Source organism: Chlamydotis macqueenii, chromosome 3 (genome assembly GCF_036417535.1).
Source record: "Chlamydotis macqueenii isolate bChlMac1 chromosome 3, bChlMac1.mat, whole genome shotgun sequence".
Taxonomy (NCBI): domain Eukaryota; kingdom Metazoa; phylum Chordata; class Aves; order Otidiformes; family Otididae; genus Chlamydotis; species Chlamydotis macqueenii.
In genome coordinates this window covers 35246695-35266374 of record NC_141558.1, presented here as the reverse complement: position 1 = coordinate 35266374, position 19680 = coordinate 35246695, and the positions used below count along the sequence as shown (strand labels likewise).

At 37.5% G+C, this 19680-nt stretch overlaps 1 protein-coding gene across 1 annotated transcript in view; it reads right to left on the bottom strand.

Annotated features, from left to right (window-relative positions):
- Positions 1-18056, bottom strand: part of MEI4 (meiotic double-stranded break formation protein 4) — a 75154-nt gene extending 57098 nt beyond the window's left edge. The window contains exons 1-3 of the mRNA XM_086744587.1: positions 17990-18056; positions 15349-15597; positions 3154-3713 (exon numbers count right to left, since the gene is read on the bottom strand). Coding sequence (XP_086600713.1) covers positions 3154-3713; positions 15349-15597; positions 17990-18056 — 876 coding nt within the window. The remainder of the gene's footprint in view (positions 1-3153; positions 3714-15348; positions 15598-17989) is intronic.
- Between the last annotated feature and the right edge of the window lie 1624 nt (positions 18057-19680).

The window sequence follows — 19680 nt, the reverse complement described above, 5'->3', positions numbered from 1 at the left end:
GTAAAAGTTTTGTGTATAAATATACTGCAGAGGGTGCTGCTTGGTGTGCTTGATTTGTGGGAGACTACTGAGCACCCAGGCTTGCGCAAACCTGAAATAAATGACTAGTGTCTCTCCTGAGTGTGTGATTATTAGCTCGCTGCATACTGGGCAACAAATCCATCTTTTTCAGACAACAGCCATAGACGGATGCAAGACCAAGCTAGCAGAACGTACAGAGGCAAGCCTTCCAGCACATGACTTAACCTCAGAGCACTCATGCTTCACCCTAAGCAGCCATGCCTTGAGGCTCCTTCTAGGTATTTCCAGAAGGCTTCTTCCAAAAGATTGTGTCTGACAGCTGTGTGCAGACTTCTGAGTTGCTCTCCAAACATGGAGAGGAGAAAAAACAAACACAGAAAATCAAGAGGCTGATTTTATTTGTAGTTCTTCGATTTAAACGATTTTATATTTTAAGTAATATTTCCTTTTATTTTACCTCCCGTATCTTAATTTTTTTTTCCTTTTGATACTCATGTCAATTTGGAGTTTCAGGTCAAAAATTCTATCCAGAGTGCACGGCTTTAGGCAACTGAACCCAGGCAGAAAAGCTCTGAGTACATGTCTTTGCTGGCTCCTGCAGCTCTCAGTGCTTCACAATTAAAACATCTCAAACAATAGGACTCAACAACAGTTACAGCAAGTAATTCTGCTGCTGTTTTTCTTCCTTTACATCTGATGTAGATACAATGATCTTTTACAGTTCTCAAAGGTTTTTAAAGTTATTTAATTTGCTCTGTAAAACACTGGGATTGCTTTTGAAGATGAGGCGTTAAGTGTAATCCACAGCCATTTCTCTCTTTGTTCACTTTTTGAAGGTGTTTCTCACAGCCCTTTGTCCTCCTTGACAGCTGCTGACATTTTTATAGGTGAGGATGGCAAAGGTAAAATTATGTCAGATACTATAGCTGCACTGGTGGCTGTCTGTATAAATGCTTTTTGACAGTTAGTAAGGTTAGATACAACGAAATTCCTGATGTTTTTATACTGGAGGGATTTAAGCATCCTCCTGGAACAGAAATTCATACAGTTAGTTTGCCACTCTTTCCAGATGACAGCCTTGTAATTAATGGTAATTTTATTTTAAACCTATAATCTTGATATTTCAATCATCACTTGAGTAAACAGTGATGATTAAAAGTGAGGCATAAAGTGTCCCTTGGAGATATCTGGTACACAGCATACGAAGAATCAGTTATACAATTTCCACTACTAATTCTGAATTCTACATATTTATTTCCATATTTAATTCGGTGTAAAGAAAACCAAACCTCTAAAAAGCATTTTTCAATAAATCTTTATAAACATCGCAATTACTATACACAACATTTTAACTTTTTCCCTAGAAATCTGCAAACTACCACGATTATCCCTTAATAATTGGTTTATACAGTTTTTAAACTCTTTGAATGTGTTTGATTGAAGTAACGGCTGCTGATAGGAATGACTGTTAAGTCAATATTTTGGTGGAAGCAAGATATAAAACATCTTATAAAAAGCCATCTGTTTCAGAGAGGAGATGCCACTTGCAAATTATGTGAATATACTCCACCCTTCCTCAGTGATTTATAAAAGTACTTTGCAGACTTGAAGCACCCCTGATCTATCAGGCTATTTTCTCTCATTTAAGATCTGACACCTCTCACTTAAGTTTTGCCAGGTTCCTCCAATCAACAAGTAATCCCTCTCTGGATAACCTCTTGGCTGCTAACCTGCAATTAACATTATTTTAATTACTTATTAACTTCCCATTTGGGTAGAGGGGAGCACGTGGAAACACTGGACATCATTCACTCTGAAGAAGTCCTTAATGAATGCCTGCTCAAGTTTTCTTTGTTCTGGATCCTGTAATCACACCAAAAAATAAAACGAGTAGCATCTGCATGACTCTGTTCCTGATACCACACAAATGGTATGCATGCTCACAGCCATTCAATGCACTAGCCAAAGACACCTCTATTTAAAAACTAAGTCTCACACCATGACATCACTAACTAGAAAGCATCCTGGTATTAGAGACACAAGGTTCTAGTCTTGCAAAAGCTTAATCACATGAAGATTTCCTTGTCAATGCCTTCTAATCAAAGTACAGGCATACCCACCCTGCAGCCCCCCACCCCTTAGTTTGGTAATAATATTTGTTTGATCCTTACAATCTGGGGTAAATACTTAATATACAGTGACTAGGATTCATTTGAAATTAAGACAAATGGGTACATCTGTCCACAGGTACAGCAGATATCTAGGCTCTCATTTTGCTAAAGGCAACTTCAGAGCTCATCCTAAAATAGGGACCTAGTATCTGGTCAGCATTCTTTAGGCTCCATGGATTACACAGATATGATCTTTATTTACTATAATGGTAGTGTAGCTACATGCATGTGGACACTAAATTGGTATGTCTAAGTCTCAAACAATTCCTCCATCATATCTGTTCCAAGTTTCTCTGAAAGACAGAATAAAAACCAAAAATCCTAAGATAGACAAAGGAATTCATTACTTATGGGAAGTCTTGTGAAGAAAGACTAGAGATATTTCAGTTGAATGAGGAAGCTAACAAGATGATGCATGGAACTGCAGAATGATGAATACAGACAAAATGCAGTTCAGATGTATTTACTGTTTGTGCCAGGGACATGCTATTTCTGAATTCTACACTCATTTGCTGATTTATTTGTAAAACATAGATTTGCAAATGTCTAGAGTGACAGAGATCCTCTGAAGCAAACCAACCTATTTAATCTAGGTGCACAAGAAAGAATAAAAATATTGTATAGTCATTACTTTGTCAATATCTATTATATATCTTCATATAGCAAGAGAAACAATGTGGTTTTCTCTCTTATTTTCTATAAAGTTGTTTTAATCTGCCTTTTTAACAGTTTTTAAGTCCTATACTCAGGAATAGACTAGAAGAACTCACATGCATAGGCAAGAAGTTTTTCAAATGCTTTAGAGCATTTATTGTCCAGATCACAAAAAAGAACAACCACAAAAATCTGAGAAGTACTCTTCAAAATATAATAAGACAAACTAATAAAAGTGCGTAAAACCAGAAGAATATTACAGTATACTGAAATGATGTCGGAAAGATGGAAGATGTTTTAAACTTACCCTATTGACACTGCTGTTTCTTAAAATAATCTGAATTAGATTTTTCTTAAATTCTTCCAGCTTCTTGGCACACTTCTTCAAAACATGATTAGATAATTTAGTATCAGTTATTAAACTGATCAAAACACAAACTGCTTCAGTAAGAAAATTAGAAACTGGAAATTTAGGACTGTTGTAGAAAATGGTCAGTCCATCAAGCAACTGAGACACTGAATTGGATATGGTGAAAGAATCATTCTCAAGCTCTGTTAAGTTTGCTTGAAGAATTCCTCCTTCTGACAGTTTTCTTATTTCAAGTAGATGTTGTAAAAACTGCACTGGAGCAGTGAGAGACTCCCTCTTGCCAGTAGAGCAAAGATTCAATGGAGGAGCTCTTTCCAACCAATGTTTAGAAGTGTCGAAATTATGCTCAAATTGGTGAAAATCAGAAGCTATGCCTAAAGAATCGAATGCATAGTCATTAGAGACATCACATCCAGAGTCTTCTAGCTGGCTTGAGTAACTCATAGGGTTTATACATTCCTGATCCAGAAGAGTTTCAGCAGAGGCATTTGGTTTTCCTGAAACACAAATGTGAAAGTTAACGTTTGTGTGATATTAAATAAATGCTTATGGAAAGTGTTGTATATACTTTCTCCTTTTGCTTCCACACAAAAATCACATAATACATATGTATGTTTGCTCCCCAAGTAACTCCCCATGACTAGAATTTAGCTGTGGAAGAAGGTGGCATTTTTAAAGTAAAGTCAAAACTTTAAGAAGGTAGTGTCTACTTGTGAAAAAGATGTCTTATGCTCATAGTAATACAAACAGTAATTTTGAGTTTAAAATTCCTGATGGTTTTATGTTTTCACATATATCATTTAAGTGGATGTCACATGAACAATTGTGGACACCTATACTCCCAGTAATTCCCAGGGAGGGAAATGTATGTAAATTTCTGGCCTCCTAAACATTTTCACAACTTTTATTCTCAAGAACTCAAACTGCTTCTAAAAGACAGTAAAGGTCTGTTACTATAACTGCATCAAATAAGATCTCCTTCACGTGTACTCTTTTTCCCCAGGTCACATAGGGAATTCTAACAGAGTCAAGGTTGAGCACAACATTACACTTGAGTTTTTTATTATTTAACAAAGAAAAACATTCAGGATAAAAAATTTCTCCCATGACCAGCTACCTCTCACCATCTTCTTCAAAGACACACAAACTGCATTACAGACAGGATGCACTGCATTCACACAGTTAAATTATTATTATTCATACACCATTGTAGAATCTCTTTCATCCTATTTCACACATTAGATACATTTAAGTCAGTGCCTCTGGATATAACTCAGTACTAGGTGACAACAGACTCTCTCTGTGCTACATGCTACCTATGCCAAAAGATTACAGTCAAAACAAGCAAGAGACATTAGAGCAGTGAAATGGAAGATCAACACACGTAAACATCTCAGTGCCACGAGGCAAGGGTAGAAACCCATCTGACCAACTCCTGGTTGTGCCCCTCTTACCGTGGCACAAACACAAACTGCTTCTCCTCTCACTCTTAAAAAAACATGCATATACTGTTCATATTTCCACAAGGATCCAAAGCAACATCGTACTCCTCTCTATTTGTATTCTTAAACGAATGAAAAGATTTTATGGATGGTTTGGCCTGATGGGAAATAAATGTTATATTTCATGGCAAGTTAAAGCATTTTTAATGCAGAAAACATTACTTGGCAATAATCCGCAGTATTCTGTACACTAATGAAACACTACTTGACTTCATTACACACAGACTTCATAAAATACATAATGTCAAATTGAATTCTGACTATTACTTCAGTCTCTGAAAACATACCAGATCATCCAAGGAGCGTACTATTACTGAGATCAAAACTGGAAATGTGGTTTATTTATTTATTGTGGCATTTCATGCCTTTAACATTCAGATATACTCAAAATTGAACAGGATTGGTACCAACTGACTCACAGTGGAAGAGCTAACTGTAGAGAAATCAACCAACATTTCCAGGAGGCAGGAAAGGCAGGGCTTGTAAGGCCAGTCTAGCATTTTATATATTAACACTGTTCCCAAATGTCCTGCATACTCAAACTTGGAAAGCAAGTAAAGAAGCAAGGTACACGTCCCATGGCCTGACTAACAAAAGCAGTAATCGGTCTTTCATGTTTTCTCTCCCTAGGGTTTTGAGCAAAAGACATTCCAGAAGAAAAATATTGAAAGTTGGTTTTGGTCCTGTTTAAAGAAAATAAGCCCGTCTAGGGAATACATCTAGTGTGAGTTTCACTATGTGGATATTTTGTTCCTGTTCTTAATCCCATGGGGCAACATGAAAATTGCTCATCGGCATGTAACACCAGGAGTCAAAATAAGCAAAATAAGAATTATGTGCAAAAAATCCCTATGTATGTTTACTGATTCTCTTGTTGAAGGAAAAAAAAAATAGCAGAAGTGAAAGAAAGGAGAAGGAAAGGGAAGAAAAAGGGAAGGAAATAATAATACAGAAATATACGTAGGAACCAAACTTAAGACTGTCCCCAAATAAAAGAGGTAGGATATTCAATGAAACACAGTAGGAGACAATGGTGCATTTCTGCTTAGGTTCCTACTCACAAAGATATCAAACTCCCGTCCCATGATAAGCTTCCAGAAAACCCTAGTATACTAAGTCCCCAATAGCAGCATATTTCCAGTTCAACAAATAATACAAAATGCTTTAAAAATGTTCAGTCATTGATATGTTGTAGTCATCTGGGGAGGAGGTGGAAGTTATCTTTTAAAAAAAAATAAACCACCCACCAGGAAATGTCATTTTCCTCAAAATGTCTAGAAATAGCTTATCATTTATTTCTTGAAAGAAGGTAAACTAATCTCTTTGTACTCACCTACTATTTAAATGAGAAAGCAGTCTTGATGTTCACACCATGCGGTTATAAAGTATATAAAAAAAAAGGAATAGCATTAAGCCTGCCTTACACTAACAAGCATCTTTAATTTCAAGAACATTTGACTATCAATATTCTGGAACAAGAAATATGAAAATTTAGTGCCTATGATAAACTAACCACAAAATTTTACAATGCCTTTATATATGTAATGAAATATCTAGTCATGAGCAATTTTAGAGCCTCCTTAAACATGTCACATCAGATTCAGGAAATACTTAAACCTTTAATTCCTATTTAGGACTTTAGCTCCTTACTCCATTAAGATTCTGAGCTGAAAATCAGAATTGTGTGCTCCCCAAACAAAGCAAGATACAGTCACAAGAACAGCCTCGGGGTGCAAAGGCTGAAGAACTGACATCCCTCTACCTATATCCACCGCTGCAGACAGTGTCTGGCCAGAAAACCAGCAGTTGCTCAATGGACAAGGGAGTGACGTGCATACTGTGTATAGTAGGTAAGTAAGGTTTGTAGGCACTTCTGTGAAGCATAAGAACTCAAATGCACATACTGCCATGGGGCCAGAGAACACAGAGGCTTTTATCAGAGGACTGAGATGACAATAAGTCATATGACTACCAGGTGTAAAGTCTTCAGCTAGTCCCAAGGAAGTAGAGTCTGGCAAACATCAAAGTCCACCCCATCTCCCAGGTGAATTCTGTCACTTCTGAACAGCCACCTTAGTACAGACACTAAGATTCAGTTCAGGAACAAGAAAGGGAGGAGGAGGAGCCAGTTGCTTCATCAGGACAGGAAAACATCTTTTGTCTCCCAGGTGCTTGTTGCCAGCAGTATAGTCATAAGGATTCTCAGAGCTGTGAAGAGACAAGGGAATAATCCAGCTACCTATAATGGAGTAAGAGAGACAGCAGTTATAGTATCCATGTAGCAGGAGCAGGGGCGGTGGAAGATGCTTTCTCAGATACCTGTGCTACTGGCTGGAACCAAGCCAAACTTCTGCATATATCAAAGCAAAGAAATGCTGTCTAACATATTTGGACATTTTGAAATAATAGCAAAAAATAATCAAAAGTTTTCACGATTCTCCAAATTAAGAAATTTCAGAAGTTGTGTATCCCAGACTTCACTTCTCCATTTCCATGTTTTTTTCACAACCACCTTGAAAAAGAAAGCTCTTCTGTTTATAGCTAAGGTATTTCATGCTGACATACTTTGTCCCATTTAGGAATAATTTCACATAAATGAATATAGGACTGAGTATCTAAAATTCTCAAATTAATTGCTCAATGCCAGGATTTAAATCTTTCTTGGAAGGCTTAGAAGCATATACTTCAATTTGTTAGGGATTTTGCTTACATAAAGCACCTAAACATTTAGAATTCAGTAAGAATTGAGAAGGATTTTGAGGATATAAACATTCATTTTTAGGGGATTTCCATAGAGGACAGCACAAATCTTTTGCAGTTCAAGTGAAATAAAGAATACTTGCAGCAAAGATATGGAAGGATCGATAATCAGGTGACAAATCGGGTCAGTTTATGCTCATCAAGCAGCTTTCACATCAAAAGATCTAACATATGCTTTACAACACTGACCATCTTAACAAGATGACCAAAATTTGAATTCTAAGCTAGACAGGGGATATATCAAGATATTAAGGGAATTAATGTTACCTATGAAGACTACCTGTCTGAACCGGTAATACTGAATGGCAAGTACTACATCTTATTAAAAATGCTTTGCATTGTCAAACAAACTGAGCTTCGCTAAGAAACAAGTATCAGTCAATGCAGACAGCAATGATCTGGGTGCAACTGTAATGAGCTGAAGGCTGAAATGAGGTGGACTCCCTAAGAAAGCAGCTAGGGTGTGCATTCCTAAAAACATCTCTTTTTTTGAATACCATATGGTACACGTTTGGCTTCTGTGTTTACATACTCATAAACAAAGATCTGCTTGAGGAACTCAAATCTAAGTTTGAGTTAGCTTAAGGTTGCCCAAAGAAGTTGCGGAATCTCCATTCATAGAGATACTAAGAAGCTGTCTGGACATGGTCCTGCACAACTGCCTTTAGGTGGCCCTGCTTGACAAGGGCGTTGGACAAGGCGACCTCCAGTGATCCCTTCCAACCTCAACCATTCTGTGATTCTGTATTTCCAGAGAAAAATTTGACTGATCCTTGGATCCCCACAGTAGACTTACAGGCAAGAGGCTCCTAATTGCCATGGCCACACTTTTAAATCAGTTTTTACTGTATACATTAAATTTTCCCCAAAACTGTCATTCTGTTACCCAGAAGAAAGGAAATGAATCTACCCTAAATTATTAATCCCATTTGCTTTTATGTACTTTATTCCTAAATATCATTACGCATCTTATCAGGAACTTGATCTATACAGAGAATTTATCAAATAGTAACAAATCCTTACTCTTGCTGGGACAATTGGGTTGGTTTTGCCTCTGAATGGGTTCCTTATGAAGAAACATGAAAATAAAAGAATGCTGCTTGGGTCTCTTTGCCCTAAGTATGTGCTTAGAACAGCTGTAGCAATGCCATCTGATAAGACAGACAGCATCTGCTTTCAAAGGCAGAAAGTTTCCACAACCAAAACAGACCTGTTATTCATGGAAGGAGCAGTACTCTGAGATTTCAATGAATCATTACACTCCAGCTGGTGCTTTTTCCAGATTGCAAATTAACTTATTTAATTATCCTGAAAAGGCCTCAGCTTTCATAAAGTTCCCCATTGTGTCACTGCAATTATGGGGAACAGATTTATCTCATCATCATATTCCAGGAGCCATATTCCCATAAATCTGTGCTAAACACATTTTAACTCAATTTCTGTCATCTCATGTATCTGTTTTCAATTCCCTACTCCCTTCCTAAAAAAAAAAATAAATTCTTTTTAGGTTGTGAGACATTACTTACAAGGCTGCCTACTTGCATTAGTACCACTGGTAGAAGCATGAGAGTACACTAGTACACTTAAGATGTCAAATGACAGTTCTTTTTTGAAGTACTGTCTGTCTGACACTGTCATGCCTTAGAAAAAAGGCTGAGATGACATTTAGTTAGGCTGGGCTGCCCTTATAGATCTGTATGGAGAGAAGGCCACATTTTTGGGGTGGAGGTGGGGACAGCAGAGAGGGAAGGAGGAAGAATCTCTTCATGCAGAAACATCACATCCCTAAGCACTAGACAAAAATAATCACATCTGTTTTCCATGGTGACATCAAACTAAGTGTTGCCCAATGGGGAATCCTCTCACCCTGGAAAAAGGAAGCTAGAAAAAGAGAGAAGCCAAAGATACCCCTCAGAGGCTGACAATTCCTCTGCAACTGTTGTTCATTGCACTCCTTACTTCCTGACAAATACCGGGGGGAAAAAGTGGTGACAGGAGGCAGCCATCTGTAATAGCAGCTCATTCAAACATACTGACCTGAAGAAATAGCTTTTACATAAATGTACCATGGTGACTTGGACATTCTAGTCTATATTCTTCTACCTTACTACCATGCCATAGGAACTAAAATCTTTGCTAAGTGCTATTCAGGGCAGCTGTAAACATTTCATGCCATTTTATCTTTTTTTTTTCTGAGAAGGTAAGTAATTCCTCCTAATAGACTAAGGTGTTTTTATCCTTATTATTCAGTCTGATTTGGACTATTGTTCCCTCCACTAATGAGGAAGATTCCTTTATGAAGCTGCAGATAACATATTCACTGAGGAATCTGCATATGTTTTGGTCTGATCTTTCTGAATTCATCTGATTGGTTTCCCTTTGAAAGTGAGCATTAAAAAAAAATCCTCTATTATCAATTATGTTCTCCCATTTTAATGTAAGCAGGCAGAGGAAACATCACAAGTTAAGTTATTTAAGTCATAGTGGAAAGTTTTGCCCTTTCAGAGGCTTGAAATGAAATTAGCCAGAAAAGATTTTGACTGGCTATCACTCTTCCTGCTCTCATCAAAGCAGGACTTTATCTGATGCCTCCTCTGCCTACTAAGGAAATACTGGGGCTTTAAGCTGAGCATCCAGATTTTCTGCCTCTCTGTACTAAGCAAGAAACACCCAAGCCATGACTTACAGAGAAATGGAAAGGAAAGAGGTGACTGAATTCCATGGCCCAGAACAAGACAGCTGGTAAAATGGACTTGTACATTGTTGTGACGGCGTGCTCCACCCCCTGCAACTGACCACTTTTCCCATAACCCTGCTAGGGTGATAACCACTAGTGATAGATATGTCTGGTTGTGATGGCTGCATCCAGCTCAAAGTGGATTCAGGGGAGACAGATAACAACACAATAGCTAAGGGATGGTGAAGCACCCCCCCTAACCACAGTGCTGGTTAATATCTGACTCAAAATTTGGAAGAAACTGACAGCTACAGTCAATGTGCAAATATGACTATGAGTCAATTATCTTACTCCATAAATAGTGAGTAGCCCAAGAGCCCTTTGAGCTCTCCTACATAGCAGCGGGCCGCACGCCAGGATCTCTTCTTGAGTAGGGACGCCTCTCAAGGTTACTCCTCGAGATTGAGAGATTCCTTGCTGCAACAGATTCTCAGTAAATAACTAATAGCAGGCTAAACTTTGAAATCTTAGCTAAATGATATAAAGGATTGATTGTGCACATATAATCCTTTAGATGTAAATCATTGGTCAAGCATAGGACTTGGATTGGATTCAGCTACACCTAGACTCCTCTCTGAGAAGTTTAGAAAGCAAGGGGGTCCTTTCTGAATCTCATTACTCATTACTCCACAGGAGAGTCTCCCTGACAGTTTTGTCTGACCCTGCTCTCTATGCAGTAAATAATCCAATGTGCCTTGCCATCAAATCCTGTTAAATGACTGTTGCATTTACCATTTAATATCAAACTTTGTTAACTCAGTGTTTTATATCAAGAAAATATATTGTTGCTTCTCTCTTATGAGTGAAGTGCATAGCTCCTGTCCATGACAGTTGTTTATAATCAGTTTTACTTCAGCTGATGTGCTGGTTGGTTCCACTTCTATATGCTTTTGCTTTTGCAGCAAGTCTGAGCTTCCAGCAAGAAGAAAGGAGACTGAAGTGTCTTCATTCATACTAATGTACAAAGGAAATTGCTTCCTTTTTCCACATGTACAACTAAATGCCTCAAGAAACACACTAAGTTAAGGAGTGAAGCAGGAGATACAAAATTATTTTTGTCTCTGGCTCTTACTCCCTAAAGAGATACAAGTTGCTTCAAATGTCTTGACATAGGAAGCAGAATTTAGGGGACAGTATCCTGTAAAGCCAAACACAGCCTCAGGATACAGTTAAAAATCAGACCTTCATGTTAATCACATCCTGACTCAGAGTTCAGCATTTCCCTAAACACACAGACACACTATTGTAGGGTGGACTGGCAGCCATATGCCACTGTGGAGGCTGAGAACACAGGAGGGGACTTCACGGCATGGCAGATGAAGTTCTACTGTGAATCATCTATAAAAGGAAGAATAAGCTAATTCTAAAAAAGAAGGAGGGAGAATCAGGTTTGTTTTTTTTTTTTAATTTGAGGAGCAAGCAGTTCAGTAAATTCCTATCCGCTGCATAAGAAAGGAATAATGTGAACCAAGATTGAAGGTGAAGCTAAGGAAGAGAGAATACGTACTCAATACAAGTTTTGCTAAAAATATACTCTGGGTAACTGATTCAGAACCCTTCAACAGTATCAGCCTAAAGCAACCAAGGCAATAAACATCAATCCTCTAAATTGTCATTCCTAAAATACATGCTTGGCAAAAAAGGGTAGAGTATTGCATTTATGCCTTCTTAGGTTGGAGTAATAGCTGCAGGCTTTTCAGATCTCTTTAAGGGAGGCTGCCAAGAAACAATATGATTGTTGATGTGATGAGCTGATAACAGCAAAGGAATTTGTCTTAGAGGACAGGTGCTTCAATCCATGAATCTATTAATTCATCAATGCTTTGTAAGACCCTTTGTCTTTTCATGTAGCTCCAAAGCAAAGGGACAGCAGAATGCTCAAATATTCTTGGAATAGCACCACCGAGTTTCTTCTCTATGAAATTTCAATCAGAATCAAAGGAAGGCAAGAAACCTCAATTAATATGAAATTTGATTTTTTTTCTACCCATGGACGTAGTTGTCAGGAGAATATTGGCAAGATGAAAAAAATAATGAACAGACAATTACAAAAAGATTTGCTTCTCCTTCTCCTTGGATGGCTGATGTACAGCCAAAAGCACCGCCACGTAAAAGCAATACCAGTGTCCTTGTATTCAGAAAGACAGCTGCGCATTAAGTCAAATAAGGAACCTCCAGACATAGGACAGTCACTGAATACATACTACAGCAATTTTATAAATAACTTGTTAAACTGTAACAACCCATACTACCAAACAGCTTACCTGTAGCAAAGCATGCTCCTCCCTCTCAGCGAGAAAACACAAACTTTTTTAGGATCTCTGAGGACAAAGAACTACTCAGGTGGGACAAAAATAATTTAGACAACATATCTTTAAAAACTGATACTTTGTTCTTTCTCCTTCACGTGCTTGTGCATCTGTACTGCGTGCAACTTTATGTGGAGGAAGAAAACAGATACCATAGCTTCAAAGAGCTCACAAATTTCTCACATCAGGGAAATAAAACCCCATGGGCAGTCTCTAATCTACCACTATTATTACAAACAGCAGGTGGGAGAGGAAAGGTCTCACACTCAGAATGCAGAGCAGGGAAGATACAGTTGCAAAGCCAGCCTTAGCTGAAGGTCTCAAACTCTTCAGCTCTCAACAGGCAGCAGCAGGCACAAATGCAGTATCTGATCATTATCGCATGAGATTAAACACAGACTGAAATTAAAGTTTGACTTCACTTTCACAAAATGAGACTTGGTCAGCTACCCAAGGTACGTTTGAACAGGCAGCTGAGGCCATAAAAAAATAAAAAGAGCTATCTATGAAGAGCAGCTTACTGAAGTGATTTGGGAATCATGGGACTTTCTCTAAGCTAGTCAGCCTACTGCTAGTAGAATGGAGAGGGATGTCTTTTGTGGACAATCCACCATATTCGTATCAGTGAATATTGCAATGGGTCAACTGAATCAAACTGTAGGGTAAGCATGCTATTTCGCTGTACAAATCATGAAGAAAGCACAGAAAATTTAGTGCAGCTGCAGACATCTAAAATTACACAAGATTTAACACATTTTAGGTCTGTGAACTAACTTCACTGTGACTATGTCCTGGGATGGAATTAATTTTCCTCTCAGTAGCTGGTGTGTTTTGGATTTCCAATGTGAAGAATGCTGATAAACACACTGATGATATGGGTTGTTGCTAATAAAACCAAGAACACTGTCTAGATTTCCAGGTCTTGCTAATGTGGAGGTGCAGGAAGCTGGGAAGGATACAGACAGAATAATTGACCCAAATTGGCCAAAGAGAGTATTCCATGCTGTAAACATCATGGTCAGTATAAAAGTGAGGGTTGCCTGGGGTGGAGGGCATCTCAATCTCTAGCTCGCTGTCACTCCTTTGCTTGCTGCTCAGTTTTCACTTCCATGATCGCTGCTAGAGACGGGCTGTATTGGTCATTGGGACATCAGGTGGTGAGAAATTGTGCATTGTTCATTTTGTATATTTTAGTATCCTTATATTTTGTTATTATAGTAATTTTCCTTTGCTATTCTAGTAAACTGTCTTCCTCTCAACCCCTGAGTTTTCCATTCTTCCCAATTCTCTCCCCTATGCCACTGGGCAGGGGGAGGGTGAGTGAGAAACTATGGGTGACTAGGGCTAAACAGACTAGGACAATGAAAAATAACACCCTCGTTAACATTGAGGTGTTATTCACCAGGGACAGTTGCTTTTCTCTGCCTATCTCGGGTCTAAAAGAGCTTACTTTGGCAAGCGAGATATCACTATTGCTCAGTTCAACAGCTTGGGGTAAAGAATCTTTTAAAAGTTAGACTTGGAAAACATAAGTTGCAGATTAATTTATTTTATTTCTAGTGTTTGATATGTTCTGCTTAAGTGACAATTAGAATACCCTCTCCAGACATTAGATGTTAATAAATCTCTCTTGATCATATGCATCATATGCAATCAGTTATTCACAAGATTAAGATACTTGTTGCAAACAACAGCTTTAAAATTACTTCTACTCTTAAATAAACTTCATGTTTGGAAAACGTTGCAGAGAACAGACACACAAAACAATAACTAAGAATGAATAGTAATTAAATCACTTCTCTAAAGTTCATTATTAAAAAAAAAAAAAAATCATTAGAGCTTCTACCTAAAGTCTAATGCATCCCTCTCCCCTTCCATCAATGTTAGAATCCAGAAATCTTTTCACAAGGCAATGAAGAAGGAACCATTTCAGTACAAAGGCATTCCAGTAAAGCCTCACCAAGTTTTCTGCCAGGGAACCTTCTAAAAAATCTCAAGTCATAAAGCAACTAGCTAGACATTTTGATTTTAGAGACCCCTTCAACAGTGAACTGTCTCTCTCATTCAGCCCAGAGCATTTTGACCTCCATCTCCCGGGGGAGGGAGTATCTCCCCAGAGCTGGAAGACATTCTCCACTGCCTGACTTCCAAGCTCATCCTGTGCCACTGATCTCTGAGTGAGAATGACTCACTCCACATGCAGAAGTTGGAGAAACAGTGCTATTTGAGCTTTTTTTTTTTCTTCATATTCCTTATCTAACAGCTTTCCTGAAAGGTACAATACTGGACAATATTTTATCACACGTCATAATAAACATTCACAATATCCACAGTCTAAATATATTCACAGTGATAGCAGCCTTACAGTCCTTTGCCTGCCCAGCCTTCCCATTATACATATAAGCAACTGATGCTTTCAACACATTATGCTTAAATTCTGAGTTTAAGCATCTTTAAAGTGGTAAAAAAACATGCAACATGTCTTTAAGACATGTTCTAAATGTAAACAGAGTACATCAGTATTCTTATGAACAAGTATCTCTGAAGTTATAGAGTAACACCTTGTATTGACAATTTTGTCTGGAACTATTCTATATGACACACTGATTCTGAAGGTTAAAAATATAAGTTCAGAGTAAGCATCAAATTCTCAAGCTCAGTCTCATTACAAAGGAATTAAGTTTTCTACTACTTCAGGGCTGCGGGAAAAACAGAAAGCTGTGCACTGAAGACTCTCGTATCTAGGTACAAGAAATGATGCAGGCAACATGAAAGCTGTTTGTTTCATACTGTAACACAGTCAGAAGTTATTTCAAAAACTTACCATTTTCCAAGCAAAATCTCGGACAGATCTTGTTCAAAAGAAGTTCCTGACGTAATCGAAGAATTTCAGCTTCCAGTGCTTCAACTTTCGATTTCCATCCAAAATCTTGTTCAGATACAGTTTTGGCAAGGTGCTCAGTGTATTCTCTGCTACTCTTCCCTGGTGGTTTTGAACGGATAATTGCAAAAGCCAATGCTAGTTTTGATATTTTCAAATACCAAACTTGATTTTCTCTTCCACTTCTGATTTCTATTTCATTAGGAAAAAAAAAAAAGAAAACAAAAAAAGTAACTTCACTATGACTCTATTAAGCAAATCATGCACAGTATTTTCTTGGCTTTGAAAACTGTTCAACAGTGAGACCAATTATTTTATTTCTAGTGCATTCCTAAGTCATCAGGAAAAAGAGCAGAAATACAAGCATTTCTGCACAATGTGAGAATAAAAGATACATGAGCTGCACTCCAACTACAACAGTAAAATTCAGGCAGCGTCTAAGAATCATTGTAGGAGCAGCAACCACTTCAAATAGGCTTATCCTAACAAAATGTAAAACACAAATGAAATCTCCACTAAAACAAAGATGAAAACACTAAAAACACTAATGTAAAAAAAACAACTCCTGACACCCCTCACCACTCTTCGCCCCCCAAAAAAATCCTCACCCAAAAAAAAAGCCCATGACTGAAGAATGAATATGTGGTTATTAATTCTTAGCTTAAACACAATACATACACTTTCTTGGAAGTGTACCCAAAAGTCTCAGTGCTCAAAAGATACAGCTTCTGAGGGTGTTAGTGTCTGGTTTTGGACACCTGGTATTGCGGCACTTGCAGTTCTAAGTTTACATTAAACATCAAGCCTGCAGAAAGGTCTATGCAGACAGCTTCAAAGTGATAGAAGTGGCTAGTAAGACAAGTGAAGAACACAGTTTTATCAGCTGTGTTACAAACAGCGAGGATGGGGCAAAAGGCATTATTAGAGTCAGAAAAGATTTATCTAGATGATTATGTCATGGGCAACAGCACAGGACCTAGGAACAGAAAAGGAAAAACAAAATTAAAAATAACTAATAATATCCAGCCCAATTAGTAATTTTTTTTTCTAATTCCACACCATTTTCATTCAGTAGTTCACTGTATTTTTTTACTTGAAAAAAGATTAATAATAAAATAAATAATAATAATAATAGAAATAATAAATATAAAATAATAAACAAATGTAAAATAATAATAAATAATAAATAATAAAATAATAAAAATAATTTTAAAATCACTTCCTATGCTTTCTTCCTGGCCTTCCCATGTAAAAATTGTTCATAACACTATTTTTTCCTGTTATCCAAGAAAACTGCAGGCTAAGCACTATAATAACTTGTGTCGAGGATCTCTAAAACAGTCACAGCACAGGTTGGAATAAGGTATTTTATGTCATCCTTTCACCGGATCACCTGCTATCACTAAGCTGATTTCTTCTTTTGGTTCTCCTCAACTTTGGACAGTAAGTCATAAATTATTTATTTATCCATCGGGGCACTTACAGGAAGAGCTGCCTTGTTACAGATGTCTTTCACCTTTCAAATACAATTCCTTTACATTCATTGCACACTGTCCATTCAGACACACCAATCAGTTACACTGTAAAATGTACAGAGCACAAGGGATAAGACTGCAAAAATTCCTTGGGATCTATCTACCTAGAGCTATGTTTTAAGCTACTGTTCTCCACTTGAAACACTATATTCCCGCCTTGTGTCGGGGCAAAAACGCCTTGTCTAAGCCACTGGTGTACTCTTAAAGCTAATGAAAGAGTAAGCCCTTAGAAATTGAACTATACCATCTACACCCACTGCTTAAAGCAGTTATGCATTAAATAAATGGTACTTTCTGCAAAATTTCTGACTTGTAAAAACCTAGTTCACACAACTTTTCCATTCATATCTAAGAACTCCAGTGAAGAAGCAGAAGTTAATGCTCTCAGCCTCAAAGGATCAGCACCTCTGTGGGACAACTGATGTAAGACTCTTGTTTGCCTTATACATCAAAGGAAATGCTTTACAAATACAGATCATGCAAGTAATTGAACTGTCTTCAAAGCTGTGAAAAAAATGAAATACATGGAACCACACTGAAAAAAGAGTAAGTAGTAACAGAAAGGTATCCAAAATCTTTGGCTTTGAACCTGAAAGGTGCTCCTCAGATTATTTCTTCTTCTTAATAGAAATTTCACCCAGATATCACTCAAACAGTGTCTGTCAAGCTCCATTCTTACAAAGTTCCTTTGTAGAGCCAAGCCACAAATTAAGGTAGGCAGAAAGATGTCTTACAAATGGGTTTCACTGCTGGTTTATCATTTTGATATCTCTGGAGACTACTTTGCAAAAGCTTTCTGATTCACCTTCTTTTAAAAAAAGACTAACAAAGATTCACTTTGTGCTTTATAACATGTTTTGTCAGTACTAGCATTTTCCTTTACTTTACATTCAGGGAAGTTGCGGAAGAACCAACATACCAGTATGGGTCAGGAGATGGTACTTAATTTCAGCATTTCATGAATGTTCAAGTGCCTTTTGTCATTAGACAGTCACTACCAATACATTCTTTTCTATCATGCTCTGTTTATTTCTACTCACATGACATACTGTTAGGAAGAACAGTCAAAGTTAGCTGTTTGACCACTGATGCTTTACCACTATGTGCTTCATACATCTCAACTCATAAGTATAAAGCAAGTGATTTAGAGTTAAAAAAAAAAATCTCCAGTAAAAATAATCTAATAAGTAGGCTGCTATTACAAGGAAGTGGAATGGGAATAGTTGAGACTGAATTTGTACAGCTCAAGGAAATGTAGAAGTGTAAAATCCTATTTTAGTAGTGTTTTTTCACCACTTACTAGCAAACTAAAGAGTCACTTTTCTACTTTGTTTTAAAGGAGAGTACTATATTTTAAGCAGAGCAAAAACCTTAATGCACATGCTAATAAGACAACACAGACAAGCAAAGGATTCTTTCACCCGCAACATACCAAAATGCTGTTTCCTAAAGGAGATGCATCCCTAACAAATCACCTAAACCATGGTATCTTACCTAATTTTGCTTTAAATCACAATCATCAAAATCTTAAATAGCATTCCACCTTAACACTTAGAACATAGAGTTAAGTAATGGAATTTGGATTTTGAGGGAGGCCTTTTTAACATCTTGTACAGACTCATTTCTACAGCAGTAGTGCCTTACACTGAATGAGTTTAATGAGGTACTCTTAGTCTGGAGAAAAAGAATCACTACTTTTCTGGAATAATTACTTGTAGACATGCTGTGGGTTTCTTTTTTTTTTTTTAAAAAAAAAAAAAAAAAAGCAAGCAGCACAGATCACACAGTTGGTTCTCCTTAGGAACAAGACACAATTAAAGCAGTTTTTGGAGAAGTAATTCTGTTGGAATCTCAAAATTGCTTGTTTAAGACCAGGTAATTAATGACAAATGGTGATACACCTGCATGTATTTCCAGAAACAGTGGATTTCATAAGGATTTTATATAGAATATACAGCTCTTTCACCTCCTTTCTATTACTGTCACTATCACCATCTCTCTTCTTCTTTTCTGATTATGAAAAAAGAAGTCTGTGGAACAAAAAACAGGAATTGTAAGAGCTGATTCAAGCTTTACACAGTTCCCCTAAGGAACAACAGCACTCTGAGAAACCACTGTAAAAAATCTCCTAGAAAACAGCAGACTGGATGACATTGTCAGAAATACAGGGATGCTGGCCAACTGTGCATTAGCAAAAATTGCACAGGAAGTGCTGCTCCGAAGACCACCAAATGCAAATGCATTCTACTAAAAGCATATTGGCAGCTACAGAGTTTTATCAATAATATTTTTGCTCATATCAGCAGAGAAATTACACCAACAGATAAGTAGAAAAAAGGTTTAGAACTAAACCAGAAATTTTCCTTGATTGGGAATAGCACCAGGACAAGAGAAGAGAGAAATCACCAGTCTAACCCTAGCTGCTAATGCCAAAAGAACTCTGACAGGAACTGGAAGGATCAAGAATTGTCCACCAAAACACATCTGGTACCCAAGTTACTCAGCGAGAATAACTGCTTACTAACAAAGCTCCATTTGTGTGTTTACTCAGTGTTAAGGGACCAGTAATCCCTTGTGAGCCCTTCTAGGAGCAGGGTGCAGCACCCTAACAACAGATACCATCCAGTGACAAGTTTCCTCTGCAACCTCCTCATCCATAAACTGACACTGGAAGCACATTCAGAGGACAGGATCTGCTAACATCACTGTCAAACAGGACTGTGTCTCCAGATTTCCAACA